Source organism: Lonchura striata, chromosome 5 (genome assembly GCF_050655825.1).
Source record: "Lonchura striata isolate lonStrDom1 chromosome 5, ASM5065582v1, whole genome shotgun sequence".
Classification (NCBI taxonomy): Eukaryota; Metazoa; Chordata; class Aves; order Passeriformes; family Estrildidae; genus Lonchura; species Lonchura striata.
Genome location: NC_140707.1, coordinates 70,542,825 through 70,562,921, shown reverse-complemented (window position 1 = coordinate 70,562,921; position 20,097 = coordinate 70,542,825). Strand labels below are relative to the sequence as shown.

Below are 20,097 nucleotides of genomic sequence, written 5' to 3'. Positions count from 1 at the left end.
GACCATTCTAGGATTTCACACCTGTACAAAACTGCACTGACAGATCCAACCTGAGGCTTGACTGCCACTTCTTGTGTGGTGGAAATGGAGCTGAAGCCTCACCTGGGGCTGTTTCCCCTTCCCACCTGCCTTTGGCTGGTCCAGGCAGTCCTGCTGTGGGGACAGCATTATCAGCTGCTCTCCTGCCACAAACCAGAGTGGGCAGATGACAAAAGCTGCTGGTCCTGCTGAAGCAGAAGTGGCCTGAGCATTGTGTGCACGAGTGAGCTCGGGCCCACACTTGGCTTTGCCCCTGGCCATGAGCTGACTGTGCTGGGACCGAGGCCATGACGTGCCCAGCTCAGTGTGCAGAGCCCCAGCTGGCTGCTGCTCCCACTCCTGAGTGTCCAGCAGCCAGGAATCACAGGGCCTTCAGCCCTCCCCATCTGCTATGTCACAAAAAATGGAGTGAGAGGGGTTGTTTCTCCTCCACTGTCCAGCAGCCTGTGAGCCACAGGCTGCCAGGCCACCAGGGCAGAGCCTGCTTGGCCCTTTGCCATTCCTGTCCCTCTGACACTGCTTCACTTGAATAACTCCATCCTTCAAAAGACACCTTCCTGCATCCTGAAATGAGCTTTTAACGAAGAGCCTTTGCATGCAGGAGGAATCCACCACCTACAGAAACATCCCCAGCACGGGAGCAGCCCCGAGCCAGGCACACCCAGGAGGTTTATCAGTTTACATGTACACAGAGGGGTGTGTGTGTGTGTGTGTGTGTGTGTGTGTGGGTGTGTGCTGTGCAGGACTCCACCCCCTGCTCCCATGGAGATGCAGTTATTTTATGTAAGAGTATTTTTTTAGAATGGGTATTGCTTATTCCACCGCTGTATGACTGATTGCACTGTAACAGGTCTGGTCCCTGTGATGCTTTGAAGGCTGGAAATTCTTGTGTACTTTGCCCAGCACGGTGAAAAACAAACCACACCGAAGTAACAGTCATAAATATACAACTTTAAAAAAAAATTACTGTTAAAGATTTATTGCAATAATACAATAAAATTTAGAAGGAAAAAAAAAAAAACCAAAACAAAAACAACGAAAAAAACCAAACCATTTGTGTTTAGTTACATCTTAAGTCCGGAAGTTGCGAGAGAGGGGCCGTGAGTTTCCCCAGGTGAAAAAGCCACCCCGGGTGTCCCACCCGAGACCCTGCACAGGCACCTGATTTTCGGTACAGGGCTGGGCCCCCGAAATCAGGCTCGTCCTTGGCAGCCCAAATTGGCCACCCCAGGTCACTGCTTGCTCGTGACCACAATTCCGGCCTGAAGTGAAATTCCTGTGTTCATGCTACACAAAAAGTTTTGTAAACTCTCAGCTGGCTGCCTTGAAATATTTATAATTATGGATATTCCTGCCCTCCCTCCCTCATCCCCCTCAAATAACCTGGGAAACAAATCCTGGTGATTGCACTCAAGGTTTGGACACACACAATTTTTCCTCAGCTACACATGTGCAAAACACTTAAAAAAAACCACCACAACCTTGTGTTCTGTTACAAAAAAAGATTCCATGAAAAGCCCCACCCCAACACATTTGAACACCCTCACGGTGCCCTTGTGTACTCTCAGAGTATGACACGCTTGCAAATAAATTATTTTGGAAAACATGGATAGGAAGTATATGGCTTAGAAAAGTTATTGTGTTGGATTTTCCTTCCCTAAGTTCAGTGACAGTGCACGAAGCTGAGTCATGGCCTGACCTTCAGGGGCTCAAAGCACAAAGGCAGCAACGAAAAAGGGACTGAAATGCCTATGAAAAAACAACAAAAAAAAGGTATTTAGATGGCAGGGTCCAGTGCAAAATCCACGGGGAAGCAGAAGGGGCTGGGCTGTGAGCCCAGTTTCCAATACTGGCGTGTGCTGGTTGCTCAGAGCTGTGAGTGATAAAGTGCTGTGAGCCAACAGAGCCCAGAGCCGGGGGCTCAGGCTGGCAGCGGGGCTGGGGGCACTGGCCCCCACCAGGCTGCAGCAGCCCAGGGGCCTGGGCTGTTCTCCTGGAACAAACCCAGCTCTTGGAGCAGAGGAGCGAGGCTGGCAACGCTGGCTGACGACGTGCGCGGTGCTCGCGCGGAGTTAAGGGTCTTTGGTTTAAAAAAAAAATAAAAGAAAAAGAAAAATTAGAAGAAACTACTGGCAACAGATGCCCAGCTCAGGGCTAAAGAGAAGCAGCTGCTGTGGAAAGGTGGGTGGCACACAGGTGTCGCTGCCACACCTGGCTTCCCACCCCTCCTGGGTGGGGACAGGGGCAGCACTGGCCAGGCTGGAGAGGGAGAGAGAAATCCACCACAAAACACCCTGTGAGGTGGCTGGGAAAGCCAGCCTGGAGCTGGGATCGGGCAGGGATGTGGCCTCTGGCACCACATCCTCGTTAGGAGCTGTGGGGCAGTGGCAGAAATCCTCCCTGGTGGAGGCTCTTCCCTTGGCTGGCCCTGTGGGGGAACTGTCCCAGCTCTAAATGTAAACGTTGGAAGCTCTGCTGAGCGAACCACTCGTGGGTGTCCCACCCTGCAAGGCAGAGGACGAGGAGGAGCCCTTGCTCACCAATTCAGCACCCACCTCTCGGGGTTCCACGAGCCAGCTGTGCCAGGGGAACCAAACCAACTTCTTGGCAGTCAGTAAACAACAAACCCCACCACGAACATACAATAAAATAGGGTTAAAAACACATGTAGTGTGGAGGGTGTGTGACTTCACCAAACTGGCTTGAAATGGGGTTTTTTCTAATGCTAAAAAGTGGCAACATGGTGTGGTAACCGATGGATATTATTGCAACAATGCAATTCTGTATCAGCATCGAATGTGGGTCTAGCAAGAGAATGTCCAGTGTTTCTTTGGTGTATGGTATAAAGAGTACAGAGCCTGTGTGCCTCAGCACAACACAAAACTTCTACATCTACCAATGGAAACAGCATGAAACAAGCCAGTTTGCTATGGCAAAACTGGGTAAAGATTCACAACCAAATCTAAACCAAGAACAATTTGCTGTGTGAATTCCCTGTCCATGCTGATCATTTGTATTAAAAATATGGCAACAGAGATTAGAAAACATGTTAAAAATGCATAATTTTCATGTCCTGAATGAAAAAAATTTAGAAATACGCATTTTTGCATTATGCAAGACAGATTTAAAACACACACACACACAAAGGAAAACCCTGTAAGGAGTTAAGAAAGTGGGAACTGCATTTGCACCACTGTCCAGACCGTGTCCTGAGCAGCCTTCCCTGCGCTCGTCCCGATCCAAACACTCCAAAATCTGTTTCTGCTTCAGAAAGTAGAGCTGGAGGTTGCTGGGTCCTTGGCCAATCCTGGATGCAGCCAGAACCAAGACGTGAAGTGCCCTCGCAGAATCCGTCGGGAGCACGGAGCTAATTTACAAAAGGGGCTGTCACAGTCATCTTGGGGAAATAAAAAGGTTTTCTCCGGTTTACAAAACAGAAGTCTGACCTTTCCTTTGTTCCAGGCACTACTTAACTGAATCGGTAAAGGTTGACTACAGCACAGTCGGGGAGGGGTTCCTGTGCCCGCTAGCGGTGCCCGGTGTAGGCTTTGAACCAGGAGGTGACGGAGGCGGCGGCGGACGAGATCATCCCGCCCGCGCTGCTGCTGGCGATGGGCTGGGACACCTGGCTGCTCTGGCTCTGCAGCATCTCCACCTGCTGCGAGGGGATGTCACAGAACCTGGGGCTGGGCAGGTTCTCCCAGTCCGTGCCCAGGTCCGTCTCCTCGTCACTCACGTGCTCGTCGCCGCTCTCGTCCGTCTCGCCCGCCGCGCTGGGCTCCACGAACTCCATGGAGTCCTCCAGGTCGGCGCTGATTTCGAAGGGGCCGGACCTGCGAGTGAGGACACGGTGCCATCAGTCCCTCTGTCCTCTCACAGCGCCCTGCTCTGCCAGGGCACTGCAGAGATGAAGTGTTCCTTCATCTCTGTCAGCTCAGAGGGAACTTGGTGTCACCCCCGTGGACATAAACAACATTTGGCCCAGGAAGGGACAGGGTTCCAGACCACGGAGCAGAACGGTGGCAGAGCAATTCTGCTCTGGCAGGGATAGGGAAACACACGCAGAGCAGAGAAAGCTGCTGGTGATCACTCAGGGCTCCACTGGTGGGAATCTTGGCTTGATGTGGAGCAGCTTTAATTTCCAACACCAGTCCTGGCCAAGCCAAGAGAGCTCAGCTCTGTCAGGCTGTACCCTGCAACTCACAGGTCTGGCACAATTCACCAGTGCAGACTTCCCACTCTGCCCTGAGCAACACCTTTTCAACCTCTTCCTCACTCTGAGGTTGGCCAGAGCCTGGAGACACTCCAAACCCACCACACAGAATCACAGAGTGGCTCAGGTCACCACAGTGGCTCGTCTGGTCCAATCTCCCTGCTGCAGCAGGGTCATCCCAGAGCACAGGGCACAGGATTGGGTCCAGAATGCTCTGGAATATCCCAGTGAGGGAAACTCCACACCCTCATGGGCTCAGTCACTGCACAGGGAAGTTCTTCCTCACGTTCAGGTGGAACCTGTGGGCATCAGCTCCTGCTCGTTCCTCTGGTGCCATTGCTGGCCCCTGGAGCAGAGCCTGGCTCTGAGTCCTTCCTGCAGACAGGGACAGACGGGGCTGAGGGCCCCTCTCAGCTGGACAGCCCCAGCGGGGCCATGGGCTGCATCTCCAGGGTCCTGCGGGGTCCCACCTGTGCTGAGACTCGGAGTTCCCTGCTGCCACTGCCTGGTGGGAGAGGCGATTGCATCCTGCCCCATCCCACTGCTTTGGGCTGCCTCTATTCCAAGGGAAAAGGCAGATTCCCCACAGCAGGCAGAGTCCCTGACAGAGTTCACTCCAAGCCACAAAGCTGCCCCGTGAACATGAGCAGGAATTTGATGGAATCATGGAATCATTTAGCTTGGAAAAGACTCCCAAGATCACTAAGTCCCACCATTAAACACAGTAACCATTTAACACAGGCAAGAGTTTATCCAGCGTTAGTGGGAGAAGGAGCCTTAAGCAGTAATTTATCATGGGAAATATTAATCCAGATAATTAAAGCTTGGTAAAATTATAAGCATATGAAAACAGCAGCATATAAAGGAGATTGTCAGGCAACCACAGGCTCAAGTATCTAAAGGAAAGCAAAGAAAGGTGTTTGTTGCAGACTTTGCAGCCAGCTGAGAAATTAAAGGCAAACACTCCTCTTTCATAATGTGGAAAGCAATGGGAGCGCTGCCTCCTGGCAAAGCCTTTTGCTTAACAAGGCAACACAAGAAGGAGTCATCAGGGTTGAGGCCAGCAGGGACCATGAGATCATCTCAAGTGACCTCCTCTCCAACAAAGGCCTCTGCGTCCCACCCTTCTCCCTGTCCTGAGCCCAGCAACCCCTGCCTGATGACAGCATCCATCCCAGAAACTCATCCAGCCTTGAGAGGATGACAGAAGGAAACAGAATCCCCACCTTCATTCCTGTGGGTAATTAATGTCTCTGCTAAGTGCACGTGCCTCATTTCAACCTGCTCAGACTCTCTGCTCCCAGTGGTGTCTGTAAAGCCATTCAGCAGCCTGGTGGGTATTTTATCCAACTCTCCTGTAACCCTTTCTTTTACTCTCTGGACCCAGCTGATGCATGGGGAGCTCTGTGACACCTGCAGCCCCTGCACCCTTCAGAGCAGCTGCTTTCTTTGGGGACACAGCTCTCCATCCTCTATTTCCAGCACTCTATTTCAGGCAAACAGCAGCAAGCACTGATTTTTGTCCAAAATCTTCTACAAAGATGTGGTTCGCCATGTCTGTGGGCTGAATCAGTAGGGATATATCCAGAGAACACAAGGAAGTGGGAACAGGCAGCTCCTCTTAGTGGCACTGCAGGATTTTGAATAAAACCAGATCCGTACAAGAGAACAAAGCAGAAAAGTAGATTTCAGAACGTCACTGTGTTTAAGGGGGGAATAAAACACCAGGCACATCAAACAAATATTTGCAGACTGTCTTGGGCACAAGTGACTTCTGTCTGGGTTATCCCAATGGGGAAATCAGTGTTGTTTGCTTTCTTATATTTAACTTGTAAAAAAAGAAATAAATTATTAAACCCTGTGTGTGCATGCCAGAACTGATGTTCTTTTCATCATGTTCTAAGCTAAGAGAATAGTTGTCTTTAATCTTAATTTACATATAAATGAGTATTATTTAAAGGGTCAGCTTTGGTCTAGGCAGTTCATTGACTATAATTATTTTGGGAAAGGTTTGCCTGGGATTCTTTTCAGGGTTTGTGTTACTGGATGCTCTCAGGTATTTGCATGTTGGCAAGGCGTGGGCAGGGTCACACTTGGAGCATGGCAAAGCTGCCTGGCATTTGTGCTGCTGTTCCCTGGAGGGAAGGAGTTCCTGCTCCCGAGTGTAGGGGAAATGAGTCCATCATCAGCTGCAAAGCCTCCAGCTGAGCCTGCCAGAGGCAGAAGCACAGCAAACACACGTCTGTGAAAATTAATTCTCTACTCAGGAGCCCCTTTTTCTGTCCAGTCTTTACTCCTCCTGGAACTACCCTGACTTCTGTGCTGAGGACTGGTCTATAGGACAGCAAAAGAGAATTTCTCTCACAAGTAACAAGGCAAAGGCATCAATTCCAAAGGGATTCAGCCACAGGAGAGTTAGTATTTTGCTTTTCTTACCTGCCCAAGTTCTCGGTGTCTGGGCTGACCAGGTACATGAGGTTCCTGAGGGTATGCAGGGGGTGCAACAGATCTAGATTTACATGCTGACATGGGAAGGGAAAAAAACCAAACATGATCAGGTCCTGAAAGAAACCAGCAGGCACAGCTGATATTTAAAAAGCTATATAAAGATATGAAATGTGCATCCCCCATACCTGAGAGAAGCAGAGGTGAAGGATATTAGCATTCAGCTTCTTCACTGCTCTTGTGAACCTGTGTCTGCTGAGATTCTCTCCACAGAATTCACTGTTAAAACACCACACACAAAAATACATAGAAAGTAAAATGCTGTGAAAATACACTTCCTGGAGGCATCAGCATTCCATGCCCTGGCTTCCTAACAAATCCTGGAGTAAATATCCTCACAGTGAGCACTTGTTCAAAGTCTACAGCCAGTTCTAGAGTGCTGAGATTACTATTAGACCTAGCAGGACAATGAGCATTTTACCAACAAGCTCTGCTTGCCCTGGCCTCACCAGTTTCCACAGGACAGGTGGTGTGAACTGTAGGGAACTCAGATCCACCAGAACCAAACTGTTTCAGACCTCCTTCAAAACCTTGTATAATTTCCTGTTCTCAACCTGTTCCTTCTGTGAGGGCTGAACACCCAAACAAAATCAGAGAATCACAGAATGGTTTGGGCTGGAAGGGACTTTCAAGATCATCTGGTTCCAGCTCCCCAGCCACGGGGTGGGAAAAAAAAGCTGAAACCCTGCACAGCTTTTGTGCCCTCACTTTGACAACCATTCTTTTAAAACACTTAAAAGAATCTCAGCAGCACATCTGGGATCCCTGAGAGTCTGACCAGGTCTGCAGCTCCTTCTGTGCAGATCCCAGCTGCTCCACACAGACCAAAATTCTAACAGTGCTCTTCATCCCATATGGGGTTTACTCCTAGATGTGCTGCCCATGGGTTTTTATCCCACTGGGAATGACACTGCTGCCAATCCATGTTACAGGACTTGTCCTACAGCACAGGAGGCAGCAGAGCTCTTCAAGAGCTGCTGGATTGGGCTGGGATTTTGTGAAGCACAGTGGGGTCCAGTAAAATAAAAAGTGCCACTTGTGCACTGTCATATTTCATCTCTCATTTGAGGATACTGAATATGTCATTTAGAGCTGTTATTTTCAACTGTGATGGGTGGTCTCCCTCTCAGGAAGTAAAAAAGGAGGGAGGGACTTTTAACTGTGGTTTAAAATCCTGCTAGCCCTCCCCTCAAACAGCACAGAAATCCACAAGCCACCCATATTATCAAAAACTGTTGCAATCCATGACTTTATTCCTCAAACTAACCTGATCTAAGGTCACTGATTCCCCTGCTGTGTTTTTACTTGCCTGTTGAAGAGCTTCTTGGGAAGATTTACATCAAGTATGAGAGACAAAGTGTTAACGAGCTGAGTTGCATAGCACAATGCTGCACTGATGGTATGGGCAGGGTTATTATGTTCCATATCTGAAAGAAATAAAAACAACATGAAATCCTTGTTTTAAATGAAGTCTCAGTGGGTGTGTTAATATGTTCCTTGAGTCTACTCTGGAATATATCATTTCTAAGTACGGAGAACAGCCTGAATCTAGCAATCATTTCCAGTGAAATCTGTCAGAAGTTGGAAGAAAATAGTAATTCTTGGAATTCCTGTTAAGATGATGACATGTGAACTGTGTCAAAACTGTGAATAATTAACTTTCTCTATTTCACTGTGCTGTGCATCCCAGTGAGCATTTCGTGAAAAAGAAGATTTCAGAAAAAAAGAAAATCACAGAATGCTTTGGGTTGGAACGGACCTTAAAGACAACCTAGTTCAAACTGAGCAGGGAATCTTCTCCTGAAATCCTTATTCTGGCATTTATCTCTGGCTCAGAGAACAAATAGACCAATCTACTCCTCCTCAGTGCCTTCTGCTGGCACCCAAAGTGTCCCAGTTGCCTAAAACCATGCCTTGCCCCTTACCAGGTCCCTGTGTAGTCTTCTTCTCCTCCACCCAGTTGTAGTAAGCAGAGTAGTCCCCGTTGTTGGGGAGGATGATCCAGGGCCCCGTGATGCTGATGCTGGTGTCGCCGTTGTGGTCGTCACACACCCACCTCCCGGACAGGTAGGTGGTCCTGCGTGCCTCTGCCAGCTTGCTCACAGTGCTGGAGGTCATGGCATTGTCACTCTCCGAGGACACGTCCGCAGGGTCCCTGCAGGACCCAAAATGGGGTGGAAAGAAGTGGTTGGGAATGGAATCAAACATGCACTTGGCAGGCATTGAGCCAGATTTCACTCGGGGCAAAGTGCTTGTAGGAATGCTCCTGCAAAAGTTCTCCGTCCCCAAACTACTTTCATTTGTTCTGGGGTTTTTAGTTGGTTGTTTTTATAGAATTCAGGAATGGTTTGGGTTGGAAAGGACCTTATAGACCACCTTTGCAAAATTTCTCATTCCCAAAACTACTTTCATTTTCTCTGGGATTTTGAATTGCCTGTTTTTGCAGAATCCTAGAAAGGTTTGGGTTGGAAAGGGCCTTACAGACCATCTCATTCTACCCCTGCCACAGGGGTTTCACTAGACCAGTCTGCTCCAAGCCCTGTCCAGTCTGGCTCTAAATACTTCCAGGGATGAGGAATACATATTTTAAGGAAGTTTAACACTGGATATGCAGCTCAGATCTCTCAGTGGAGAGATGCAAGCACCTCCAGCTTCAGATTCTTCTGTCCTGAACCTCTATATATGGGTGAGAACACAAGTCCTCCTCCTCCTCCCCACAGACCCTAAGGGAACCAGACCACCTACCTTAGAGTGACACAACTTCCTCCTGAGTGCCTAAAGCCAAGCAAAAAGATCCCAAAAGGACAAGGCTGCCATACCTCATGCTTGTCTTCACCTCTTCCATGGGGAAGATGACCGAGGTCAGCTCCAGGATGTGTGCGCGCCGGAGCTTCGCCAGGTGCTCGTACTGCGTTTTCAGGTCGTAGGTTTTTTTCTCCACCAGGTCTCCCAGCTTCCTGTTGTGCCTCTGGATCTTCTCCTTCTTCTCCTGGTGCCTCTGAGCCCTGCGATAATGCTTCTGGTTCTCCTCTTTAATCCTCAGCAGCCCCTCTGTGTCTGTGAGAACAGCAGCAGATGTTATCCCTTGGAAAAGGAGCTGGGGAGTGCTTGTAGGAAAAGCTTTATTAATATTTATGGAAAACAAGATCTATGGCAGCTTAAAACAGAAAAGCCTGCTAAACTATTAACTGCTTCCAGCTGCTCAGTGGTACAACTTTTTAACCTCCTCTGAAGATCTCCAAAGAGACTGCAACTGGGATTATTCCTTCCCTAACTTTTACCCAGCTATTTCTGGATTTGGAGCACAAAAGCCAAGATTTCCCAGTTTAATTAAACTCCTGAGGTAATCATCCTGACAGAAATAGCCTGACTGCACACGTTTGCATCGTGCTGGCCAAAAAAAGCCCTGCCCTGCTTGCAGCCAAAATCAAGTGCAGATAGCATCTTCATTCACCATTCCTGGCACCTCTGCTGCTGTTAGTGTGGGTTATTTGGGATTCTCTCATGGATGTGCTCTCACGGCACTTGGATCCCAACAGTGCAGGCTCCTTGTTCCCCAGGGAACACTGACTATCTCCCTTTCCACTCACAAAATGGGAATTGTGCTCATGGGCTGAAGTGCTACAACTGCCAAGATTCATTCCATGCGTGAGGCACGCTGAGGCTTGGAAAAATATCCTGCAAGAGCATCTTGAAGCATCCAAGGTTGGGCTTGATGATCTTAGAGGTCTTTTGCAACCTTGATGATCCTATAATCTGCTAATTCAGGTATCAAATAAGTGGCTGCAGTAATGCTCCCACAAACAGTCAGCCAGCCACCTCTGTCTTTTAAAAGCACAGGGAAAGATTTTTTGTGCTCTCCCCAAATACATGTTTTAAACTCTCCCTGTGCCTTAGTTTGAAGTGTGCCTGCTCCTGCAGACACAGAGGCTGCCTCCCTCTGAACATCAGGAATTATTTCCAGTCATCTGATCTGCTACAATCCAAAGTGTGTTTGGTAGGAAGGAAGATCTGGTATGTGGGAGATGCAAAGTCCCAAATTAAAGGAGGTGAGAAAAGCTCCTCCATGCAGACAAGAACTAATAATCCTCAGGTTTATATAATATAAATAAGTGACCCGTTAGGGGAGCAGTAGAAAAATCCACTTTTCTCTGAGCAATGCCAGAATCCCTATGTGTCAGCTGTAATTCCTTTTCCTTTAAGCAGTCCTGTAACATCAACAGAAAATCAATTAACACTTGCAGTCATATTCCCAAACTCTCCCTTTGCAAAAAGAACAGGAGACAGGACGAAGAGGAAAAGGTCCAGCTGTTCAATTTGCACATTCATGTTTGACTTGAAAGGCTACTTTTTTAGAGTGAACTCCCTTCCCTGCAGGTCCAACAGCAATTATTTGGGAGCAGGGGAGACACTGCACTCATGTTTCCTCTTCATCAGTCCCAGTGCACAGACAACTGTCCTGCTCTCTGCACAGCACCTCTGCTTTATGATCCAGTTCATGAAGTGATTAAAAATCTGCCCCCAGGAGTATTTCAGGCCACCACTGTGTCCCACACACCTGCACTGCCTGATAAATGCAAGCCCAGGCACATTGATCTCTGCCCAGAGAGCTCTGCCAGGGATTTGCAAGCCTGTCTCCTTGAACTGTTCTGCATAGAAAGAAGGCAAACACACAGATTTTAAAACATTATTTTAAGCACCACCAATTACTGAGGTCTCCAGGAGAGTCACCTCCAAAAGCAGGAACCCAGTGTTCTAGAAATGTTTTTTTATTTCAGAAAATAAAACTATGCCACATCCATGAGCAGAGAAACAATCTTTTCACACTTTTTAATGTGGACCAAAAGTGACCACATTGGATCCTGATCTGTTGGCTACTCAGAGCTAGAATTCATTTTTGGTCTCTCTCCAAAAGCAACTGAGCTAATAATAGGTTAGTTGGGCAATAGTCAGCTCAGATTTGAGTTTACATCTAATCAAATTCACTGTGAATCAAGAGAAGTTGCAAAAGTTGCAGATAATCAATTCCACAGAAGAGTGGGAGAATGGAGAACTCCACTCCCTGGTTAGTCCTAACACTCTGCCACCTTCAGAGCAGAGCATTTTGAGAAGAGGTGACTAATTCCTTGAAGTCACATTGATTTCCTCTTCTCCTTTCTTCACAGGCAAAAGACAAAAAGTCATAATCTCATCTCCATAACAATAATCTTCTACCTACTGAAAAGCTTGTTTTTCTTCAACTTCCTCTTCTCTAAACCAAACATGAATTTTCTCAGCTGTTCCATTTAATTTCCAATACTCAGACTTTCCTCAGATGATTTGTATCTTTCTTAAATTGTTTAAATTGGACACCAGGCTTCCACTGAAGCAACAGCAACACCTGGCACAGCAGTATAACTGCTTCCATCTTAAATACAGCACTTATATTAGTTAACCCAGAAAGAGACCTGAACCTTTTTGGAGCAGCACAAGATTGATAATTTTTATTTAATTTGCAATTCCCCAGATCCCTTCCTGCCAAATCTCACCACTATCCCCCATTCTGGGTTTATGTTTCTCTTTACAACAATGTGTACCTTGATTTTTTTCCTTTTCAGATGATACTGTCTATTTATCTACATGATTTTCAGTTTGGTCCTGGTCTCCACAGAAGTCATATCACCCTCCAGCCTGGCTTCCTCCATTCCACCCTCTATCCTACTGAGCTATTATGGGAAATGCTGAGGAGAACTGGGTCAGGAACTGGCTCCTGCTGAGCTCCACCTGTCCCACCTCCTCAGCTTGACCAGTGCCACCACTCTTTGAATGCAGCTTTTCTAACCCTTTGTCATCACCTTGCAGGGGTTACACCCAGAGCAAATTTTGTTTGTTCACAAGACAGTTTGAGGCAGTGCCCAAATCCAAGTTACGTGCAGCTTCTGCTTCATCCTCCACTGCACCACCTGATCCCCAGGGGAGGGGTTGATTTGACACGAATATCATGACAAAATAACAAAACATGGATTTGACAAGAATGCCACAACCAAGGGGTGGCTATTTTTAACCACCTTACCTGTCAGTTACCAGCAAAGCCCCCCTAGGTCTGTGACAGGATGCCTGTGCCATCTCTTTGAGGCTCTTCCTTCCTGCACCCTTTGAAAGCAGGTACTGTTTTCAGCTTCCTCACACACCCTTGCTCCCTCACTGACCACTTCAGCTTGTTCCTTGGCTTCCATAAAGCAAACTAATGTGTAGCTGTCTGTTTCCTTTCCTTAGCCTGCAGTCCTCTCATGATGTCAAATTTAACCTGGCTAAACAGCTGATCCCATTTTCTTTGCAGGAAGATGAAGCAAAGGCAGCACTGAATGAATGTTTCAGACTTCTCTGCAGTGTTATTTGCCCTCTTTCCTGTTAACTAACACACTTTTCTGCTCCCTCACCTTTTCTTTATCATCCATTTATTATTGTTACTATCCATCCTCCTTTTTAATTGAAAATAATTTTACATCTCAGCCTTTTTGATTTTTCCCCCCAAGCCCGAGCTAATCCTTTATGACCCTTCTCAGGTTCTGCCTCTGCTTCCACTCTCTGTATGGCTCCTCTTGAATTTCAAGCCATAAAAATATCTCCGATTCAATCAATATGCTTCTGAACAGGCTTCCTCTACTTCCCTTGCATGTAGGTTGCAAGGAGAGCTGCATACTCTGTTCTGAAAAATGACCCTGCAAATTTAGTGTAAAACAATCTAATGGGTTTCAAAAACTGAAGTTTCTGAATGGAGCCTACACCTTAATTTCAGTGACTCTTGCTCAAAGAGGATTTTAGGATTTTCAGACAGGTGTGGGTTAAAATTCAGCAGTTTCAGGAAATCTGTGACAGCTGCAGAGCTGTTTGCTCCTCCTTATCAAGAGGAAGTGATCAGAAACACTACAGTGAATAAACCCATCTCTAGGGACACAGCCAGAGTCACAGGCTGCTAAGAATTTGCTCTTAAAGCTGTTGCAAAACCATCTTCAGCCAGTTGAATAATTTCTGCTGTTTGCTAATTAAAACCCAAGCATAAAAAGGCCAAAATCCACTCAGTGATTTGCCTTCAAGTAGATTTAGGAAGCGGCGGTTTGGAAATTCACCATTTTTAAAAAAACTAACGCTCAAATTCACCTCAATTGGTTTTTCACTCTAAGGCACAGGGAGTTTTTCCACAGCACAAAAGCAAAGGCATTACTCACGTCTTGTCATTTCATCATTTTCTTTGCAAATGGTCTGTTTCAGCTGCTCAATCCTCATCTTGCAAGACATTATTTTCCATCTCTGAAAAAGAACATTCAGCAACTCTAGGGCATAAACGACTTCAAACACACTGAACTAATGATTAACAGCAAAGCCAGCAGCTTTAGTGCAAAAGTAGCAGGATGCTCTTGAATGGATCAAACAACTGAATATTTCATACAGTGTTTTGTGCACAGAAGAATGGCACAAACAGAAGGAGTGCTTGGAATAAAGTCTATCAGTAAAGTAAGTTATTGAACAAATATCTAGGGAGAAATGAAAAATTCAGACAGCTTGGAACACTCTGCTGGCAGAGCCCATTTCAGTCATTTCGGTTTTGCTTACAACAGGCTCTTTGGGAAAGCAGCACAATGCCCTCAAGGTAAACTGTAACTTTAAACGATGAGATCTAGGAATTCAGAGAGTTTAAAAACCATGGGACACTTGGAGCAACTCACCAGCTGATCAGTTATTTCTTTCCCTTCCATGGCCTTCAAAACACTAGAGGAAAAAACATGATTGAAAGTTTTATGACTATCTGGACTTCATCTGTCTCCAGCAATAGTGTGTTAAAAGATACTGTTTCCTTTTATGAGATCTCTTAGCTTTTATATCAATTTAATAAATACAACTTACTGTTTTTGGAATTCTCTCTGTTTGGTTTTAAGATGCATCAGCCTTTCTTTCTTGTCTGAAAACCTGGAAGAGATTAAATTCTTTTACTGATTTTTTGCACAATTACAGCACTGTAAGTTGTCTAAAAAAGATAATAAAATTGAAGCTTGGGGATTCTCCAAACCTCAGCTATCTGTCTTGATCTGGGGAAGTTAATGGCTAAATGTGTACAACTCTTGCAGAATTCCAGAGCATGAGTCTCACTGGAATTGCAACAGAACCTCTAAGCTGGAGAAACATCAGAGTGCCAAACTATCAAACAAATAGCAAACTACTGCTATTTCTAGATTTATAGTTTGCAAGATCAGTATTTTGTGTGTTACAAAAAAACATGGAGTACTTTAAAAACCTTCAGTCACTGGAGAAATAAATAGTACTATCTCACTATAGCCCATGACCCAAATGTCTGCTTCAGCTCTCCTTCACTGGTTTCTAGGATATGGGAACTGATCAGAAAGGAATTTTTTCAGGATTCATCACCTTGTGTTTTCACACTTTGAGGATACAGAAGCCACGTTCTGCTTCCCTTGTTGTTCCATAATTCATTCTATTTTTCTCTGCAAAACGTAGAATTGACAATTTCATCCTAGCAGAGCTGTGATATTTGCAGATGCCCCAGCCCTGAAAGTGTTCAAGGCCAGGCAGGATGGTGCATGAAGGTGCCCCTGCCCATGGCAGAGGTTACAACTAGATGGTCCTTAAGGTCCCTTCCAACCCAAACCATGTGATTTTATGACTTTACCTTTATTTTATGGATATTTAAGCTTTATTTAGAAAGAACAGCACACTAAGCCTTCACAGGATGACATCTTGGATTTCCCTCTCTGTAACTCTGCGGATTTGATTTCAGGTAAAACTTCAAAATGCTTCACTTTTTTTCCTTCAAGTGCTGCAGTCTAAAAGCTTGGTGACTACCTTTGGATTCAGAGCGTGTGTAACCACCCTCCCAGATGACATTAGCATTAGAACAACAAAACCACTGGCTGCTGCTTCTGTAGTCAAGCAAAAGAATCTATTTTCCTTCCAAAACAAACCAAAACCAAATGCAGGTGCTTGGCACAAAAGCCAGAGGCCACACGTGAGCTGGAGGAATGTGGTGCAACTGGAGCCCAGCTGCTCAGCTCAGCTGAGTCCCCTCTTCCTGTGTGTCCTCACCCCAGGAGTCACCCTGGAAATGACAAAAGCCCTGCATGAGCCTCCTGTTTACCACAGAGCAGAGCACACCTACTGCACCCCGACCTTTGGCTGCCACCAAAATTCCCCTGGCCCAGAAACACAGAGCTCAGCAGGAACCCAGGGAGAGCGCTGGGGTCATTTGCCAATTCTTGGTTTCAGAGCTGGGTCCATGGGCACAGACCCTGACTGAACAGAATTACCCAATTCCTGTCCATCACACCAGCAAAAAGTTGAATGATCTGTCAAAGAATACAGGAATAAATGAAGTTCTGACTGTGGAGGGAAGACAAAAATATTTGTGGAAGCCTGTAGAAATTCCAGCTCACCACACGCTTCGGCAGCAATGTCAGCTCCTACCAAATCCTCCAGCAGGTTTCTCCTAAGCAAACATTTCCAATGCTTTATATAGCTCTGATTTCAGTTGCACTGCATCCTGCAACTCATTTTCCTTTATATATCTTTAGCCTTGCAATTTGGCAAAGAAACAAAACTTGGGATGAATTATTATAGGAACTCCCATAAAATGTAAACTGAGAGGAGAGAACAGCTTGAATTACCCATGAAATGTTTCTCTTTCCTCAAGTCTTATCACATTAAGGTCAGATTTTCTGTGGTTGCCTGGCTTATTTCCACATGTTCATGACTAGAGAGAAGCAGAGAGAGGGGCTTCCTAATCTACAGCAGTTGATTAATGCTGAAGGACCTGAGGGCACCATATTCAATGTAACTCCCCTGCTGAAAAAAAAAAATCACTATTCCCAATCATAACCCATAGCTTGGAGAAATCAGCCAGGCTCAGGACATCACAATTACATTGTCTTTTGCCATCTGCAGATACACAAAGCAAAGCAATTCAGCAGTCTGGGAAAGACACTGTGAGAATTTATGTACATGACAGGCTGGAGGACACTCCCAGGAGGAAGAAGAACCTCTGAGCTGAGACCAACTTCAAGATGCCAGCTTGGCTTTTGAATACACAACACATTACTCATGAAAAGAAGGATGTCAGTGACTGTTCTACTGGAGGACTTCTGGACTACTCATCCTTAATTGTAGCTGTCCTTAAGTAATTAATCTTAACAGCTCCTCAGTCTCTCCCCCTCACAGATATGGGGTGTGATTTTTGCCAGACAGATGAAAAACTTCCAGTTTTACTGTTCTAAAAATTAGCTCACAAAATAGTCCCATGAAATCTGAAATAATTAGAACATGAAATTGTTTGTCTTCATATAAGGAAAATTCACAAGAAAATTCTAAAAATAAACCACTCTTGGATACAAGGAGTAATGCTTGGTTTCTTTATATTTAACCAGGAAGATAATGATCCTTTTCCCCCATCTGTAACATTTCAAAAAAGACAAATGGGAGGCCCAAGTGCCTCCAAACACTTCCACATTCTGAATTTCTTACACTGAGCCACTCAGCAAAGCCCTTGTCATGACACTCTTCCAGCAGTGATGGATCTAAAATTAACCCAGGTACTACTAGAAGGCATAAAATAAACAAATAAATAACGATGGCTGTAAACACCAGCTGAGAGGCAGCCCATGAACTGTCCCTGCATGGCTCTGCCCTGGTGCTGCCTGGTCACCTTTTCAAACATCTCCCCCTCTCCCAGGGCTCACACCCCAAGAAATTCAGAGACACCCACGAAAAGCAAACAAAGAAAACTGACCTCTTCCCAACTCTTAAATCAGTAATTCCAAATATTAATTAGAGAAGACAAACACAATGTTTCAAGCATGGTTTAAACATAATCCCATTATCCTCAAAACCCAAGTTTTCATCCCTACACAGTGTTCCTGCAGCCATTGAGGATGTTTAGGTTGTTAACATTGGGTTATTCATACAGGTGTGCTGTTCCTTTAATTCATTAAAATAAATTTGCCATTTTTAATGAATTGCACTACTGCAATGAACTCGTGGAAAAGTTCTGAACAGCAAGAAAAACAAAGCCTGGGAAAATGGAGTGTGTAGGGAGGCCCCAGGTTAATACAACAGCAGTGACCACCAGGGATGGAATTGTGATGTTCAGGGGCAGAGGAGGGGTACAAAACACACACACACAAAAAAAATACTTGCAGTAAAAAATTCACAATGTAAATATACAGGAGCCTTTCCAACCACAGACAAATGGGGCAGTGAAAGCTTCTGAGGAGGATGCAGTGACAACTGTCAGACAGAAAAGCTGATCCTGTCTCATGTGAGAAGATAAAGAGGGTTTTCTCTTACACTGCTGCTTTGGCTAAAGCTGCTTCTTTATAACTTCATTTTTCTGATGGGCAGAGACTTCTTAAGCCTTGGTTAATACAAAACAACAGCGCTTCCACTCTAACAAAGGCTACAATTGAATTTCTATAATTAAACCTGATGTTTAGCCAAAAACTTAAGGCTGAAAAAGAACAGGGGGAAAAAAACAAACTTGGTTTATATTCCAGGATCCATATCCAATCTTTTAATAGAATCTGCAGAAAACCCCAAGCAGTCTCACACAACTACACATTTTCCACCTATTTTAGACAGGCTAAATCGAGTTTGTGGTTCTCCAACACAGCTTTTTTATATCAAAAAAAAGGGAAAGCCATCCAGTGACAGACTAAAGTCTGAGTTCTTCAAGCTGACTCACACTGTCTGACAGCATTTCCCCACTCCCGTGGAGGCTGGTGGGTGAAAGGCACCACTGTCCCCTTGTTCCTGGGGACACAAGGAGCCTTTGGAGCGAGGACACCGCCACCCCACCACCTTCCCAAAATAGCCCCAGGAATCACTCCCAGCAGCTGCTAACCAAGAACACGGTGCCAGCCAAGAGTCACAGCGGTCCCAGACACGGCCCTGGGGACTTTTGAAGAATCTGGGATGGATGGAGGAGCCACCTGAGTCATTCCACGAGGAAATTTGTTGATGGGCACAGCGCTCATCCTGCTGCCCCAGGGAGAGCAGTGCTCCCAAAGGAGCGGGATGCCACCCCATGAACTCGAGTGGATAATTTTTTTATCCACATTTACGAGTATAAACACAAGAAAATGTTTATTTTCCTTCTTATACACCTTCCTAACTTTGCTTGACGATTTAGAAAACCACTGTTTCAAGGAGTGCTGACGAAAATAGGTAACCTGTTTGAGATAACACCGCACTCTGTGCCCTGAACTGCCTGCAGCTTCTGTGGCTACATCGACACGGACGCATCTGCACCTGAGTGAAACTCGGGGTGATTCTTTAGTTATTATTATTAAAACGATTATTATTCCAAGGCTCGTACCGAGGGTCGTGCTGTGTCCGCCCCCAGCCCCGGGGTTGGCCCGGAGCGTTCCCCCACCCACACTCCGAGCCAGCGGGGAAAGGGCACAACCCGGCCCCTCACCCCCAGCCCCGAGGCTCAGCGACCGCTGCAGGGCAGCGAGAGGCCGCTCCGCTCCCCTCAGAGCCGCCGGTACCTCTCAGAGTCTCGCCCGTCGAAAAAGACGAAATCGCCGCTCTGCACGCACTTGGCGCAGGTGAGGCGGCGGCGCGTGGTGTTGCAGAGCGGGCACCGCTCCACCGCCACGTAGAGACCCTCGGCGTCCTCCTCGGCGCCCCGCAGAGCGCCGGGCCCGGCCGCGCTGCCCCCGCCCGGCCCCGCGGGCTGCGGCCGGCGGCCGCTGGGAGCCGCCATGTTGGGGCCGCGGTCACGTGGGCCGCCGCTGCCGGGCATTGTGGGAAGGGGCGCTGAGGGCGCGGGGCGGGCGGCGCTCCGCCGGGAGAACCCCGGTTTTTAATAAAACCCGCGCCCTTTGCTTTCTGCTGGGGGAAAGGGGATCGTCCCTGCCCTGCTCCCACAGCGATGGGGGTGTTGTATTCTGGTTGGCGGGGCTTCACAGCGGGTAGGTGTAGCATAACCAGGCGGTAACGCTGCTGTGGGGACTGCTGTGGGAAAGCGCGGCCCTGCGTTTACAATAACAGCCAAGTGGCTTTGTCCAAGCGGCAAATACCGATGCACAGGGAGGGTACCACAACCCAGGCTCCATGGTTGAGCGACAGGAGGAGCTAAAGACAGAGGATGAAGTAGGGTTCAGGAGAATGGACCTTAAAAATCATCCAATTCAAGCTCCTGACCTCAAAAGGGACACGGCCACTGTCCCAGCTGCTCCCAGCCCTGTCCAGCCTGGCCTTGGACATTTCCAGGGATCCAGGGGCAGCCACAGCTGCTCTGGGCACTCTGTGCCAGGGCCTCAGCACCCCCCTCTGAGTAAAGAAGTCTTTCC

The 20,097-nt window shown here is 46.8% G+C and overlaps 1 protein-coding gene across 2 annotated transcripts; it reads right to left on the bottom strand.

Moving 5' to 3' along the window:
- Window positions 1-2,783: 2,783 nt before the first annotated feature.
- On the bottom strand, window positions 2,784-19,523 carry ATG14 (autophagy related 14). 2 transcript variants are annotated; one of them, XM_021534664.4, is made up of 10 exons: window positions 19,291-19,523; window positions 14,642-14,704; window positions 14,464-14,506; window positions 13,966-14,047; window positions 9,577-9,814; window positions 8,683-8,912; window positions 8,067-8,184; window positions 6,886-6,976; window positions 6,689-6,774; window positions 2,784-3,872 (listed from the first exon to the last, which is right to left on the bottom strand). In XM_021534664.4, the coding sequence occupies exons 1-10, from the start codon at window positions 19,506-19,508 to the stop codon at window positions 3,566-3,568; spliced, it is 1,476 nt and encodes a 491-aa protein (XP_021390339.2). In that variant the 5' UTR covers window positions 19,509-19,523; the 3' UTR covers window positions 2,784-3,565. The 2 variants fall into 2 exon arrangements, with proteins under 2 accessions (XP_021390339.2, XP_085437136.1); XM_085581010.1 differs by having other exon boundaries at window positions 19,342-19,523.
- Window positions 19,524-20,097: the final 574 nt, after the last annotated feature.

Bases quoted from the DNA above. Each gene is read 5' to 3' on its own strand.
- ATG14 (XM_021534664.4), bottom strand. From the start codon at position 19,508: ATGGCGGCTCCCAGCGGCCGCCGGCCGCAGCCCGCGGGGCCGGGCGGG. The intron at 8,185-8,682 runs GTAAGGGGCAAG...TATTTCTTTCAG, and splicing joins GAAGACTACACAGGGACCTG to ATATGGAACATAATAACCCT. The intron at 6,775-6,885 runs GTATGGGGGATG...TTCCCATGTCAG, and splicing joins TTCACCTCTGCTTCTCTCAG to CATGTAAATCTAGATCTGTT.